Raw genomic sequence first — 14030 nt, 5'->3', positions numbered from 1 at the left:
GGGTAGAAGAACGGGGAAGGGGAGGTCAGGGGGCGCGTGTCGGCTGTTCATAAGAAAACAAATGGCTGTTTCCCCCCTCCCTCCCCCCTCTCTACGCTACGTGTATCGCTTACTTATGGGCCGTAAGTGCAGACATCGATAATAAAAGTGTGAGCTCGGTGCATACGTTCTCGCCCTGCCGGCGGTGCGGCGGCCCGGCGCGGCGGTGTCGCAGAGGGAGGGAGGCCCCGGGCTGTCGCCACGTCGTATAGCAGCTTACGTTAGGGCGTTTATATGCTTCCGCCTACCTGTATACGTTCTCTCTCTCGTGTTGTTTTCCATCGGCCGCGCGTTATGGTGCGTTTCTCTCGTGCGTGAAATGCGCAGAGCGGCGTGAGAGTTTATTCCTCGCGTGCGGACCGGGCCGTAATAGATTGAAATGAACGGCATGTTTGTTTTATTTATTGAGATTGCAGTTCGGGCGCGCCGCGCGCCGCGCGCGCTCGTCGATAGCGATCCGCATAATGGCGAAAAAATGACATTAAAAAATGATAAAAGCAAAAGTCCTGTACAGCAAATAAACTTTGTGCTGACGGTGACCCATCAACCGTTTTTATTTTTCATTGTTTTGCGACGGTGTCAACGGTGGTTGTCGAATATGTATTATTGACTGACTCCCGCGGCGTAGTGGGCTGGAGTTCCATGACCCTACCGTGTTTGGTTGCCTTTCCCTTGCAAATTCGGCGTACCTGCGGCGGTGGAGGTAGAAAGTGGTGGGAGGGGGAGGGCGCAGCAGAGAGGAGGGTGATTAAGCTGGAGGTGGGGGCACATCTAGCGGCACGTCATGGGGGCTCCAACCCCCACCACTCCTAAAATCATTGCTCAATGTCACCCAGCCCCTCTGCCCAAACCTTCCAACCAACCTCCTCCTTCTCCTCCCCGCCTTTCAAAACTAAAATGGCCGTGAGGCTCTTTATCGGGTCGCGGGTGGAAGCAGCCGGGAGGGCGGCGGCCCGCGCGGGCCAAGTTAAAAGTGCTCCCCATGGCGCTGCAGGGAAGTCCACCCCCCGACCCCTCCACCCTCGGGGACCGGAAGAAGGGGGAACTTCCGGCCGATCTCATTCGGACTGACAGCCCGGCGGGCCGAGCGGCAGGCTGTCCCATCACGCTCTTTGCGCCGTGCGGCTGCTCTGCTCTGTGCGGCGCAGCACCACCGCGTCACTTAGCGCGCGGGCCCAGCCAGGCCCAGCCCAGCGGTCCGATATAAATTAATTTACCGCCTTGCCCCGCTCTCCGTCCTCCGTCCTCCACGCCCCTCTCTCCTCCCCCTCTCTGCCCTCTCACTCTCTCCGCATTGCGCGCGCAACATTCCACAAATAAACGCCCCGCCCCATGAATTTGCTGCTGCTGGGTCTGGGTCCTTACCTTCTACTCTTATTCTCGTCCTTCATCTCTCCTCTTCCTAATTTACTTTTCAAAATAATTTATTTCTCCCGTGTGGTGTGTGTGTGTGGTTGTTTTTATTTTATTTTTGATGTAAGCGGGTATGGGAGCGAGCGAGGGGGAAATCACTTGCGAAATAGTTCGTACACCTTCCCCCGAAATAGTCCGAAATAAAGGCGAAATAGAGGCGAAATAGAGCGAAATAGAGCGAAATAAAGACGAAATAGACGCGAAATAGTCGGTGAAATAGTCGCGAAATACCCCTGAAATACTCCGAAATAGCGCGAAATAGCCTGAAATAATCCGAAATAGGCGGGAAATAGCCGAAATGGCAGGAGAAATAACCGAAATGGTAGGAGAAATACAAAGAAATAGTCCGTACGCTACGAACCCTAGTGATTTCCCCCTCGGGAGCGAGTTGTTGTTGCCGAGGCACACTACTCGCCCATCATGTTCGGGCTGCTGGAGGGCGTGGTGGGGACTCGCAGCGGGGAGCGGTCGCGCCGTCGGTCTCTGAACCTCCGAACCTCCTCCTATGGAGCCTCCCACGCTCGGTGCTACCGGCGGCCGGTCCATGGCGGATGGCAGCGCCGGCAGCGGTCCGAATTAGTCGAAAAGTTAATCGTCAGAGCGGATAAAAAGATATGAAGAGTCGTATTATTTTTCCCTGGACGCCGCTTCGATGGATTTTCGCTGATTGATGAACTGATGGCAATTATTTTGCCCGAGCGTCACCATACCGTCGTCCACACCATATTTCCTGCGATCGACTTTTTATCTTTAAAAGCCTGTATTTTTGTTCATCTCATTTTCTCTTTCCATTTTTTTCTTCTTCTATTTTTCCCGCCAATTATTTTTATATCCAGTTGGCTGTTGTGCCTTGTTTCTCCCCTCTCGTGCGCACAATGCACAGCCTCGACCGCTGCGCTCGGAAGTCGGAAGGGGCTTCGCGATGAGTTAGTTGCGAGTTTGTTCCCGCGCACCTATAGCTATATGTAGTTCTATAGTACTAAATCCACTCTCCGCCGCGCACTTTCGACGTTTCGTATCCGACTTTCCCGACGAGATTTTGATTTATTATTACTCCCTAAGGGAAATAGTGATAGAGAACACTCATGAGAAAATGATAAGGGCGATATTTGCCGCAAGCACGCCACGCCACAGCCACAGCGGCGAGTGCCGCGGCTCAATTCGTCAAAGACTTGGTCAAGACTCGGCCCGCGACCGCTTCAATGGCCCCCGCGCGCGGTGCGGCAGGGCGGGGCGGGGCGGGGCCGAGTGAGTGGGGCGGGGCGCGGGGAGGAGCGCCTTTGCTTCGACAGTTCTGCCAACACGACGACAAAAGAGGGCGGGGAGGAGCGGGGGTGCGGGCGGAGCGCGTAAGAGCGGCGCGGCGGGCCGAACCGACGCGATGCTCCATCGGACTCCCCCACGATTATACGCTCGCTGTAGCATTGCTGTCACTGCCGGCACTGCCGCGCGCCTCCCTCCCCTCCACGTCCATTCCCCCGGATTCAATGAACAGTGCACACAACACCGTGCGCCCTATGGGCCCCCTCCCCTCTCTCCCTCGGCCCGCATTTCTTGTACAAACGCCCCCGTAACCGTATAGGAGCGCCTCTGGGGGAGAACATGGGCGGCGGGTCCGGGGAGGGGAGGGGAGAGGGCCGCCACCGGGTCAGTGCACTGCCCGCGCAACGGCGTACACACTGGTACACGGGCCACGGGCTGCTGGGCTGGGGGCCCTGGCTTTCCGCTGCCAGGCATGCCCAAAAGGGGACGACTTTGAAACTCATGCACTCATTCAAGCAAACAAAACTGCCAAAATGACGCCCCCCGCCCCTTTTCCCCCAACTTCCGGTGTATGCGACAACAGCAACTGACAGAGTTTTAATAAAGGCCGACAGACAGACACGTAGAAAAGATCGCAAAAGACCCACAACTTGCACGGCCGTCCTGTACTTTATTTCGAGCGGCTGCGGCGTGGTTTGGCGCGGCCACGGCGCTGAGCTGCCCCGCACTCCCAACATGGACTCGCGTGTCATACCCGCCGCCCTTTACGGGCGCGTGGTGGGGACGCGGGGCTCGGTGCAGGATCAGGACCAGGGCCGAGCGGCACAGACAGACGGACAGGCGGGCGGGCGCGGGCATCGTCTGCAGATGAGGTCCATTACCATTGCCATTCCCCGCACAGACATGGCCACCGTCATCAAGAGCCCAGCATCATGGTGAGCGCCCCGAGAGCGCCGGCCGGGGAGGGCGGCGACCAGGACACGACCCGGGACGCGCCGCCCCCGGCCGGCCCCGCCCCCGCGGCCGCCGCCACCCCGGAGCCGGACGCCGCCGCCCCCGTGGGGACCAAGACCGGCGCGGCTGCCGCTTCCGCCGCCGTCAGCGAGGTGTCGTCGAGGATCCCGAGGAACAAGCTGCTGTCCCACCGCAAGTTCCCCAACGGCAGGCCCGCTGCGGCGCCGGCGTGCCCCGCCGCTGAGGTCCCGGGGGACGCCGGCGCCGCCAGGGGGCGCCAGGACACAACCGACGCCGGTGACGCAACGCAGAGGGACGCCTTCGCCAGGGCCTTCGTCGCCCAGAACGGGAGAGTAGCCGAGGGTAAGTCAGGTTGGGCCGGCGTGGAGCAGGGGTCGTCCCGTCCCGTTGGCTGCTGTCAAACTGTTTGACGTGACACTCGATGCCCCTTGCCCTATGTATAGCCCTGCCTGCCCTGCCGCGCCGGAACTGGGGAGAGTGACCTGTTGAACACCTCTCAGCCCCGGCCGGGACGACGGAGGGAGGAAAAGACAAGAGTGTCTCTGGACAGGGGGACCGCGACACACGGGGCCCGCTCTATACTATGAGCACGACCGCGTCGCCTCTCCGCCGCGTCGTCGCCATCGTTCGCGGTTGGAAGTAATCAGCGAAACCCATTCGCGGTGACTACTCTGGAAATGTGAACGCGGAGGGCGATAAGTGTGGCAGTGAGTCGCGCTATCGCGCTGGCTGGGCCACGTCGTCGCGGCCCTGCATGGAGCAGAGGGAGCAGAGCGCGGCCCTCGGCGGCGGCAGCCTGGCCCGGCCGCGCTCACACCCACCCGGCCGCACGGCGCATACCGCACGCGGCACCCACGAGCATCAAAGAAAGAGAAAGTGCATCAAGGACATAACTCCGGCCGCCATCGCCATGGTGGTGTCGGCGGCCCTGGCCCCGCCGGGCGCCCCGCCCTCGGGAGGCTCCTCGCCCGTGGGCTGCTGCTTTGAGGACGAGGAGACTCTTTTGCCGTGCCCGTGTCGTTGTGAGTGTGTTCTTGTTGTCGTCGCCCACCCGTGCCTGCGCGGGACTTTGATTGCGTCTGTTCCTGCCGGGGCGTTACTCCTCTCCAGAGGGTCATCTGTTGCGGTGCGGGGCTTGCCGTGGCCATTTCGCGCCGGGCCGGGCACCATTGCCGGCGGAGCGCTGCAGCAGCAAGGCTTGGGGCCCGAAAAATCGATTTGGCCTCCCTTGCGTTGCGGAAGCGCCTGTTTTACGAGCCTTTTCGGTATCGACGTCCTGCGGCGCGGCGGCGGCCGCCCTTCCACGCCCCGCCCCCTCTGCCACCATTAGAGGGGCACTCGACTACTCTTTTATTTTATTTTCCCCGAGGCAGCCTGAAGCTAAAGGCTGGAAAAATGTTCGCTCGGTTGAGTGTGTGTATCAGCGGGTGTCTCTGCTTGCTCTGCCTTCGCGCGCGCCCACGCGGCCAGCAGCGGACAGCGTCATTAATGTGTCCTTCTCCCCGTTCTGTTGCAGCCATCAAGTCGTTGGAGTCACTGAACGCGCGCATCGGGGCTGACCTGGACGCTGGCCCCGGGGCTGGCCCCCTCGCGCCGCTCATCTCGCCGCCCGCGGCCCAGCATGGCGGGCCCCACCACGCCCTCCTCGCGGGGGCTCCGGGGCTCGGCGCCGGTGAGGACGGGGCGGCCGCGGCCGACCAGGACGTGCTCGTCCTCTCCTCCATGGCGCTCATGAGGAGACTTCTCGTGGACGCCCAGGTGAGAGCTCGTCATAAGGGTGGCTGAGCGCCGTTGAGCGCCGCTGAGCCGCGGCTCAGGTGGCGCAGGTGGACCGCACGGGCGGCGCCACTTTACGCTCCCAGGTGGTGCTCAACCTCCTCTGGGGCCCCCCGCGCGCGCCCCTCTGGTGGGGCCGAAAAGCCGTCCTTTCATCCTGCCTGCCTTTCCTCCTGGCCCTGCCGGCCCGAGGGAACGGGGACCACAGGGGACAGGGGTAGAAAGGGGGTGGGGGGGGGGGGGCGGAGAATGACGGCGCTGCCAAGCCGTCTAGCAAAGACGCAAAGACCGCTGAGCCGAGCCAAGCCGAGCCGCGGAGCCCCGCGCCCGCGAGCCCCACCACCGGCCCTCACTGGCCCTCACCACTACGCCCCGCGCAGCCCCGAGCTTCATTGTTGGATTCAACAGCGCGCTAGGCGGCCGCTCCGCCCGGGGCCGCCGGGGCCGGCCCGGCCGGCCAGGTGTGCCATGGGGAGGGGGAAGGGCGCAGGTCGCCCATCCCCCTCCCAACACCGCAGCCCCCGCGGACTCAGCGAGCGCCTCTTTCTTTCGCCATCCGCCCGTAACCCTTCCCTGCTGTCTACGACGACGTCGCCGTCCTCCTAAGTCGCTGTCACTTCCGGCGTCGCCGTCCTGATTGGTGTTGCCCCCGCCCGACCTGCCCGCCACCACCAGCAGCCATGCCGTGCCTCAGGCTGCCTTTCCTCGTAAGACGATCGTGTCGTCGTGCTCGGCCTTCCGCAGGTCGCTCACCCGGGGCCCCGGCGGGCGATGACGGCGGCGCCACGCTTGGGGCAGGGCAGGGACGAGGCTGGTTGAACCAGTTCGCCTCGTCTAATGCTGTCGTCGCTTGTGCGCGGCAGCGCGCCGTGTCCCCCGGGCACGACGCACGCCGCTGGCAGCGCGCCTGAATGGCTGATGCCCGCCGTGATCACACGGCCGCCCCGCCGCGCCGCGCCGCGCCGCGCCCTGCCCTTTACCGGGACACAGTTTTAAGGCCAGACTGTCCTGCCGGGCGCTAATCTCCACGCCCTGTGCCCCTTTTCTGCTTGCAGTCCAAGTTTCGTAGGATGGTAGAGGAAAACCGTCAGCTCGGGGAGCGAATAGACGGCAACGTGCAGAACGCCCACGAGGACGTGGCGGCCCTGCGCGCCGAGCTGAGCGACGCGTCGCAGCGCCTCTCCTCCATGGCCACCATGGCCGCGCCGTGCGCGCCCGCCCCCAAGGCGCTGGGGCCGCCGGCTACCGTCGTGCCGCCGCCGCCGCCCTCCAGCGGCCCGCCCCCCGCCACCTCCACCATCTCGACATCGTCGTCGTCGTCGTCACCCTCCTTCTCGTCGTCTGTGGTCAACTCTACGACCAGCCGGTCTTCTACGTCTGACTCGCCCGTCGGCAAGGTGAGATGCTTGTTTTTCTGTATCATCAGGCAAAATTCATGATCAATAGAGTGTCGTTCCATCTAACATGCCCTCTGTTACAGACGACCACTCCGGCCGACGGCCCCGAGACTCCCCGACGCGTACCCCCGAAGGTCACGCCCCGGAGGCCACACTCTGGCGGCGACGTCCCAGACTCGCGTCCGGGAAATCGTAGCCGAAGTGAAACTGGGGCCGCGGACTCCTCGGACGCGTCCTCCCCTGAGAAGGAGGGCCTCGGATCGAGCCCCGGGGGACCCAAGTCCGCTCCGCCGACGACCACCGTCTTCTCGGAGCGCATCGGTAAGAAGCTGTCCGCCGTCGGCGCCGAGGCCGACAAGTGGGCGGGGGTGGGGGCGGCGGGGGCGAGCACGCCGCCGAGCGCCTCGGGTGCCAGGGTCGCGGGTGCCGCGGGTGCCAGGGCCGCGGGTGCCACCAGCTCGCTGTCCCTCTCGCCGCTGGACCAGCTCATCGTGCGCCCCGCCAGCCCCAAGCCCGGCCACTCCTCGGTGCAGAGCGACAGTGAGTGTCACGCTCTGTCGTCACCGTGTGACTGCCCGTCACTGCCCTCCCACTGATCGCCACCCTCTGTTCCAGACGCCGTGAGCCCCGGGAGCGGCGAGCCCGTCAGCACGCGTCTGCGCCTAGAGAACGAACGCCTCAAACGGGAGGTGTCTGAGCTCCGGAAGCTGGTGTCGGCCTCCGGACTGTCACCCTCGCCCGTGGGATCCTCGGCGTCCTCCGCGGCGGCCACCTCCCCTTGCCCCGCAGCTGGCGCCGATGCCGCAGCCACGTCCGGTGGCGAAGGTGGACCGGGATTCTCCGTGATCGCGGACTGCGATGGCAACCTTAGACGGGTGCGCACCTTGGAGACGGAGCTGCAGCAGACCAAGGAGGCCCTGACCAGTGAGCAACAAACCAATAACCATTTCGATTGTTCAATATGCCAATCGAAAGCTTACTGGTGTCAATTGTCTGACTATTTGTCCAATTTGTCTTTGTCCCCGCAGCACTGAAGGCGGACCGCAAGAGACTGAAGGCTGAGAAGTTCGACCTGCTTAATCAGATGAAGCAGCTGTACGGAACACTCGAAGACAAGGAGAAAGAATTGAGGGACTTTATCCGCAACTACGAACAGGTGGGTTGTGATACAAAGCACCATAATAAGAAAATTTTAAAAGTCATCCTTCTCGTTCTCAAGTTGGTTGATGACACATTCTCAAATCGGCTGATGACGTTTCTCCCCATACAGCGCATGCGCGAATCAGAGGCGTCGCTGCAGCAGCTGTCGACGGAGCGGGAGCAGCGTGAGAGGGAGCGGTGGAGCCTCCTGCGACACGCTCGCGACGAGGCGGAGCGCTCCCTCACCCTGGCCGCCCAGCTGCAGCACAAGGAGCAGCAGCTGCAGCAGCTGCAGGACCAGCTCAACGATGTACGTCCAACCCAGTCGAGCTCGCTCGCCGACAACTGGTCAAGTCCGCGCATCACTCATCCCTCTGTTTTGGCTGTTCTGTCTCCAGGCTCGACGGTCGGGCTGCCTGTCCGACCAGGAGTCGGTGGCCTCACTGTCGGTGTCCCGGCTCAACGGCATGTCGTCGGGGACCCTCGTGTCCAGGGACCGGGATCGCGACCGAGACCGGGACAGCCTCCGTGACCGCGACAGCCTCCGCGACCGCGACAGCCTCCGCGACCGGGACAGAGACTCGCGCGTGCTCGGCGACCGCGAGCGGGACCGGGGCTCGTGCTCGGCCGACTCGGGGGTGCGGGGCTCCTCGGACAGGGAGTCTGGCGCCACCGGCAACCTGTCCGACTCGACCACAGACGGTGAGCGCAAGCGAACAGGTACTTGGCGCGGCAAAGCATGGAGTTACTTCCGGGGCGCGGCAGGATAAGGGCGGGCGAGTAACGCGAGTGCCTGTCTCCTTTGTCCTTCAGGTACGCCAACCATCACTGTGGAGGGCAGCATGGACATGGACTCCATCTCCGTCGTGTCTTCGGTGACGGCGCCGCACATGTACCAGCACAGTGAGTACAGCCAGAGTCGTTACTCCGTATTCTGTGCACGTGAGCAGCGAGTAAACTGATGCCCTCGCCCGTTCCAGACGCCGGCACGCCCAAAGACTGCAGCCCGTCGCTGTCGCCCCTGAACGCGCACAGCTTCTCGCGGTCCATCGACAACAGCGTGCTGTCGAGGTCCGTGGAGCAGCTGAGCTCGCCGCTGGACCTGGAGCCCCGGCGGAGCAAGCGCGGCATGGGGCTGGGCCGCGGCGGCACCTGGGGCTCCATCAGCAGGGTGTTCGCGCGCAGCAGGCACCGCAAGGTCGTCTCCCCGACCAGCCAAGACGGTGAGTCGCGTGGCGGGGCATAACATGTCGCTAAGAATACCACTTCGAATGACACAATCATGTTGTTTTTTACGGCAGCAATTTGTTCAATAGGGGTACTTCACTATAAAGTCAATCGTACACAAAGTTTTATGTGTTTTCTTGATGATTTTAAATATTTAACAAAATCTCTTTCTGATTTTTTCTGATTTTTAAATTGATTTTTCCTTGAATTTTTCCTAATTTTTTTCTGGGGTTTTGTAAGGATGTACATTGATTTTTTTTTTTTGAGTGAGTTGCCCCTTGCAACACACATTGTGATCGCCTAAACAAAAGTGTCTGCTTCTGCAAAAGACTTTTTTTTTCATCCCCTCCCCAGCCCCGCCTCTGCCAGTGTCGCGTCATTCTGGCCCGGTTGCAGAGTCGTGCGGCGAGTCGGTGCGGTCGTGGTCGCCGCTCACCGAGGAGGGCTACGCGGAGAAGCTGCGCCTGCTGCGGGAGGCGGCCGCCGTGCCCATGGAGCGCTGGCGCGCGAGCACGGTCCTGGCCTGGCTGGAGATCGCGCTCGGCATGCCGCAGTATGGGCCGCGCTGCGCCGAGAACGTCAAGAGCGGCAAGGTGCTGCTCGAGCTGAGCGACCTCGAGCTCGAGTGCGGCCTCGGCATCACGCACCCGATGCACCGCAAGAAGCTGCGCCTCGCCATCGAGGAGCACCGGCACCCCGCCCTCGTGCGGTACCCCTGCATCGCGCAGCTCACCCACACCTGGGTGTCCTCCGAGTGGCTGCCCGACCTGGGGCTCGCTCAGGTACGCCTCGCCTTTGCTCGGCTCTCTGCTCTGCTGCCCCGCCACTCAACAACAGCTGTTTCCTCCGCAGTACTCAGAGAACTTCGCGGCCAACATGGTGGACGCGCGGATGCTGGACCACCTGTCCAAGAAGGAGCTGGAGAAGTTCGTGGTCGTGACGCGCAAGTTTCACCAGGCGTCCATCGTGCACGGCATCCACCTGCTGCGCATGGTCAAGTACGACCGGCAGGCGCTGGCGGTGCGGCGCCACCAGAGTGACCACGTGGACGCCGACCCCCTCGTATGGACCAACCAGAGGTTCATGAGGTGGGCGCGATCCATCGACCTGGCCGAGTACGCCGACAACCTCAAGGGTAAGGTCCCGCCAAGTTGTTCTGCTGTGCGGCCGGGGTTTGAAGCTTTATTGACAACACACACTCAGGTTTCCCATAAGCCTCGTACTAGGTTTTGCTTATACTGTATACCGCGTGCAGGAGTGCGGCTGCCTGCCGAGTGAATAGGCAACGAGCCTACTTGCCTGACTGCGGTACAGTTTACCCAAAAACTAGTGCGCGGCCAGCGCTTCTGGGACACCCAACACCATGTATATTTTGCCTACTTTGCCCTGCTCACAATGATTCCCCCCTCGGCTCGCAGATAGCGGCGTGCACGGCGCGCTCGTCGTCCTGGAGCCGTCCTTCAACGGGGACACGATGGCGACGGCGCTCGGCATCCCGCCGTCCAAGAACATCATCCGGCGCCACCTGGCCGCTGAGCTGGAGGCCCTCGTGCTGCCCGCCAGGTACGTCATCTTCTGCCAGATGGAGGAGTACCAGGCGGAGATGGAGCGCGCGCGCAGCCACTCCTCCGTGCAGAAGGGCATCCAGCGGTAGCGACGCGACGGCAGACCGGTTGTACATATGCGTAGGGAAAACTACTGGGGAACAAGGATGAGGCGGGAAAGCCAATATATGTATAGAAATTTAATTAATGATGGACATTATACCACCAGAATTCTACTATGATAATTGTCTCTTTTATTTGGATAAAAGTCAGCTAAATGCTGTTGATTATTGTACATAAGTGCGCGTAGACCAAATGTGTATGTTATCAGATGATTTCCTCTGTGGGGAAAAAAAGCCAAGCTTGGTTTTGAGAACCCGCTTTTTAGGACTAGTAAAGTGTCTCTAAAAATGATTATTAATGTTTAATGGTGCTACAATAAAGTAGACGGGACGGAATTTAAGACCACTTCTGGTAGATTTATAGGTAAGCTTTATATAAATCTCCTTTATTCGCCATCATGTTTGATTCATCTCATATGTTTAGTCCCCTTGTGAGTTGTGGTGCATTCTAGTCTCGAGCTTGAGAAGGAGAAGGTGTGATTCTATAGATTGTACTAGACGGCTGAATAGTCCCATGCGACTTCGTAGACATACCACCGCATGCACGCGTGTGGCCGGGTTGCCTATTCTCTTGAGCTCACAAGGCGTATAATTGTTAGAGCCGGACTCATGCGGTAGACTATGACTAAAAAGGTCGGATGGGGTTTTCCAGCCTCCTAGTGCTTGCACGAGGTGATATGGCAACAGGTTTGCAATTATTCTTTGAAGTGCTGGGCGCCGCCCAGTGATATTTGGGCATATAAACAATGTTGCTTTAGTTAGTTTATTTTTTCTCATTGTGTATGAGACAATACTGTGAGTGTGTGGGAAGATGAAAAAAAATTCTAGAATGTTACCATTAACCATATCAATAGAAGTCTATCTCTAACTTTGTGGAATTATAATTTTCTAAACATGTTATTAGAAGTTTTTCAAATAAGTGTTTGACATTTTTTTAAAATTCTTGATGCGGTTTTGGGTGGAGAAAATGTGTAAATCAAGGGAAAATTTCAATTAAGGGTCGTTTTGATGTTTACTTAAGGAATTATTCATTGTCAGAGTAAGCAGGGCAGTGCAAGGGTTGCAAAAAAACATAAATGGCATTCATTATTTATTAATTCAAATGAAACTGTATAGATTAGAATTCCCCCTTTTCTATCATTCGCAGGCTGTTTCAAATGCTTCAGCATCAATGTTAGCTGGCACGCTTGTGGTTTTGCACCGCATGTTTCGTAACTCGTTTCAATTCATTCTACATGCAAGATTACATTCTTCGCTGTGCCTTGCATGAGTCTCCTCTCTCTGTTTTTGTGCCACAAAATTTAACCCTTACAAACAGAGTTAGATCCGTTTCTCTATTTATTTTGCTACTTTGACTTTTCATCTCCTAGTTGTACACTTTTTCACGACGAAAGTTTGTACTCAGTTAGCAGCAAATTAACAAATCAGCGCAGAAGGGGAGAGAGATAGCCCACTCACGAGCCTGGAGGGCTCTTGCCTCCGTCGCGTCGCTTCCCCCGCTGTGCCGCTCCGCCCCGCTGCGCCCCGCTGCGCCCCGCTGCGCCCCCTCCCCTCCCTGTCCTCATGGCCTCCTCCTGTTTCTAGAGCCGCCTTTGAGCATTACGTGCGGGTGACGGCCGCCGAGCGGCGCCGCGCCGAGCGCCTCATGGGCGGGGGCTCCCTGGGTCGCAGTTTCTCGCGGTCGTTCGCGGGCTCCCTGTCCGGCTCCCTCGCGGGCTCGCTTGCGGGGGCGGCCGCGGCGCTCCCCCAGGCCGGGGGAGGCGCCGTCCCTGGGGGCCCCGGGGGCGGCTCGGGGACCCTCCCCCACGGCTCGGCCCTCGCCGCCGCCCGGGAGGTGGCCAACGCCTCCCTGGACTCCCCTATCGTCCGCGCCGCGTCGCCCGGCGGCCTCAAGAGGATCCCCTCCTGCCACGCCCAGGGCGGGCCCGGTGGACCCTCAGCCGACGCGGACAACCTGGACGCCAAGGACCGTCGTCGAGCCAGCCTTCGCGTAAGGAGACGCTTGCACAACCTGCTGAGTTGGGCCTAGCCCCGCCACGAAGCATGCTCGCCAAAGTGATAGTCATATGTTCAGTTAGCACGTTCCGTGCGATGGTCGACGGGGAGGGTTTTGGGAAAGTAGCCAACACCTCCACACTTGGACCAAAGGTGGGCCTCGCACGGAAAGTGTTAAAGTAACTCTTGAATCTCTCATGACGCTCTTTGAAATTAGAACTGATTTATTACGAGATAGATGTAAACTTCTATAGATTTTATGTGTTCAAGATCTGAACTATAACTATAACTTTGGCACTCCTTAGCGGATATTTTTTATCGATTTATTTGTTGATTTTGTGTTTTGCTACTTTTGTGTTTTCGTGAGATAGCTATAGAGAGTGATTTTAATTTTGTCATGTGTTACTAATTTATTGCTTTGTTTTGCTAAGTTTATTAATTATGTGTTTTATGCTGACCAGACACGCCTTTGCTGCTCGCTGCATATCAGACTACTGCTTTTTGTGTGGCTTGTATGCATGAATTATTCTCTATCCCCCGATTCATGATGGTAACTAGCGGGAAGTGGGTCAGTCCATCTGTCAGTATGTTACCCTTGCATTGTCAGTTTTACTCCTAGAGAAGCAGAAACTTGTTTTCGAAAGATTTTCGATTTCCTTCATTTTTATAAGATAATTTATCAGACTATTCGGGAACGAAACAATATTGTCCTTCGGGACGTTGCTTTGATATTTCATATTCGTTCTCCACAGTAGTGCAGCGCACACACAAACATTTATATTCTTGTACTCTCATGTTAATGGATATTCTGCTGGGTGCAGAACATGTATTTAGCAGAGGGAATAAAATGATCAAAACTGCTTATTATCGTCAAGCGTTAATAATTGCGTGAAATACCTCCTATATTTTTTTTTATTCTCTGCATCCCGTCTATCTTGCCACTCGAGTTGCCACCCGAGGCCCTACCAGCGCCTGCGAAGTCCGGGTAGGCCACCAAGCACTACACTGGTGGCATGCTGGGTGGCCTACCTGTAGGTTTGCAGGCGCTCAGGCCTGATCCACGAGAGTTACGACTCACAAAAAGTACTCCACACCACACTACCTTTATTTTCCTTTGATTCCCCCCCCCCCTTTTTTTC

At 58.9% G+C, this 14030-nt stretch overlaps 1 protein-coding gene across 4 annotated transcripts in view; it reads left to right on the top strand.

Annotated features, from left to right (window-relative positions):
- LOC113216218 (kazrin-A) overlaps nt 1-13755 on the top strand; it is a 42056-nt gene extending 28301 nt beyond the window's left edge. Inside the window, exons 2-15 of one of the 4 annotated variants that reach the window (XM_052275386.1) lie at nt 3617-4032; nt 5207-5448; nt 6522-6863; nt 6947-7184; nt 7479-7787; nt 7892-8019; nt 8134-8313; nt 8402-8705; nt 8817-8906; nt 8984-9226; nt 9585-10012; nt 10083-10365; nt 10649-10793; nt 12481-13755. In XM_052275386.1, coding sequence (XP_052131346.1) covers nt 3648-4032; nt 5207-5448; nt 6522-6863; nt 6947-7184; nt 7479-7787; nt 7892-8019; nt 8134-8313; nt 8402-8705; nt 8817-8906; nt 8984-9226; nt 9585-10012; nt 10083-10365; nt 10649-10793; nt 12481-12925 — 3762 coding nt within the window. In that variant the 5' untranslated portion in view covers nt 3617-3647 and the 3' untranslated portion in view covers nt 12926-13755. Of the gene's footprint in view, nt 1-3616; nt 4033-5206; nt 5449-5973; nt 6174-6521; nt 6864-6946; nt 7185-7478; nt 7788-7891; nt 8020-8133; nt 8314-8401; nt 8724-8816; nt 8907-8983; nt 9227-9584; nt 10013-10082; nt 10366-10648; nt 10794-12480 lie in introns of those variants that run through there. The other 3 variants (XM_052275387.1, XM_052275385.1, XM_052275388.1) reach the window with 3 other exon arrangements.
- Nucleotides 13756-14030: the final 275 nt, after the last annotated feature.

This window comes from Frankliniella occidentalis, unplaced genomic scaffold (genome assembly GCF_000697945.3).
Source record: "Frankliniella occidentalis isolate FOCC.00 unplaced genomic scaffold, Focc_3.1 Scaffold603, whole genome shotgun sequence".
Taxonomy (NCBI): domain Eukaryota; kingdom Metazoa; phylum Arthropoda; class Insecta; order Thysanoptera; family Thripidae; genus Frankliniella; species Frankliniella occidentalis.
The sequence above is the reverse complement of the archived record's forward strand: the minus strand, read 5'-3'. Positions and strand labels throughout refer to the sequence as shown.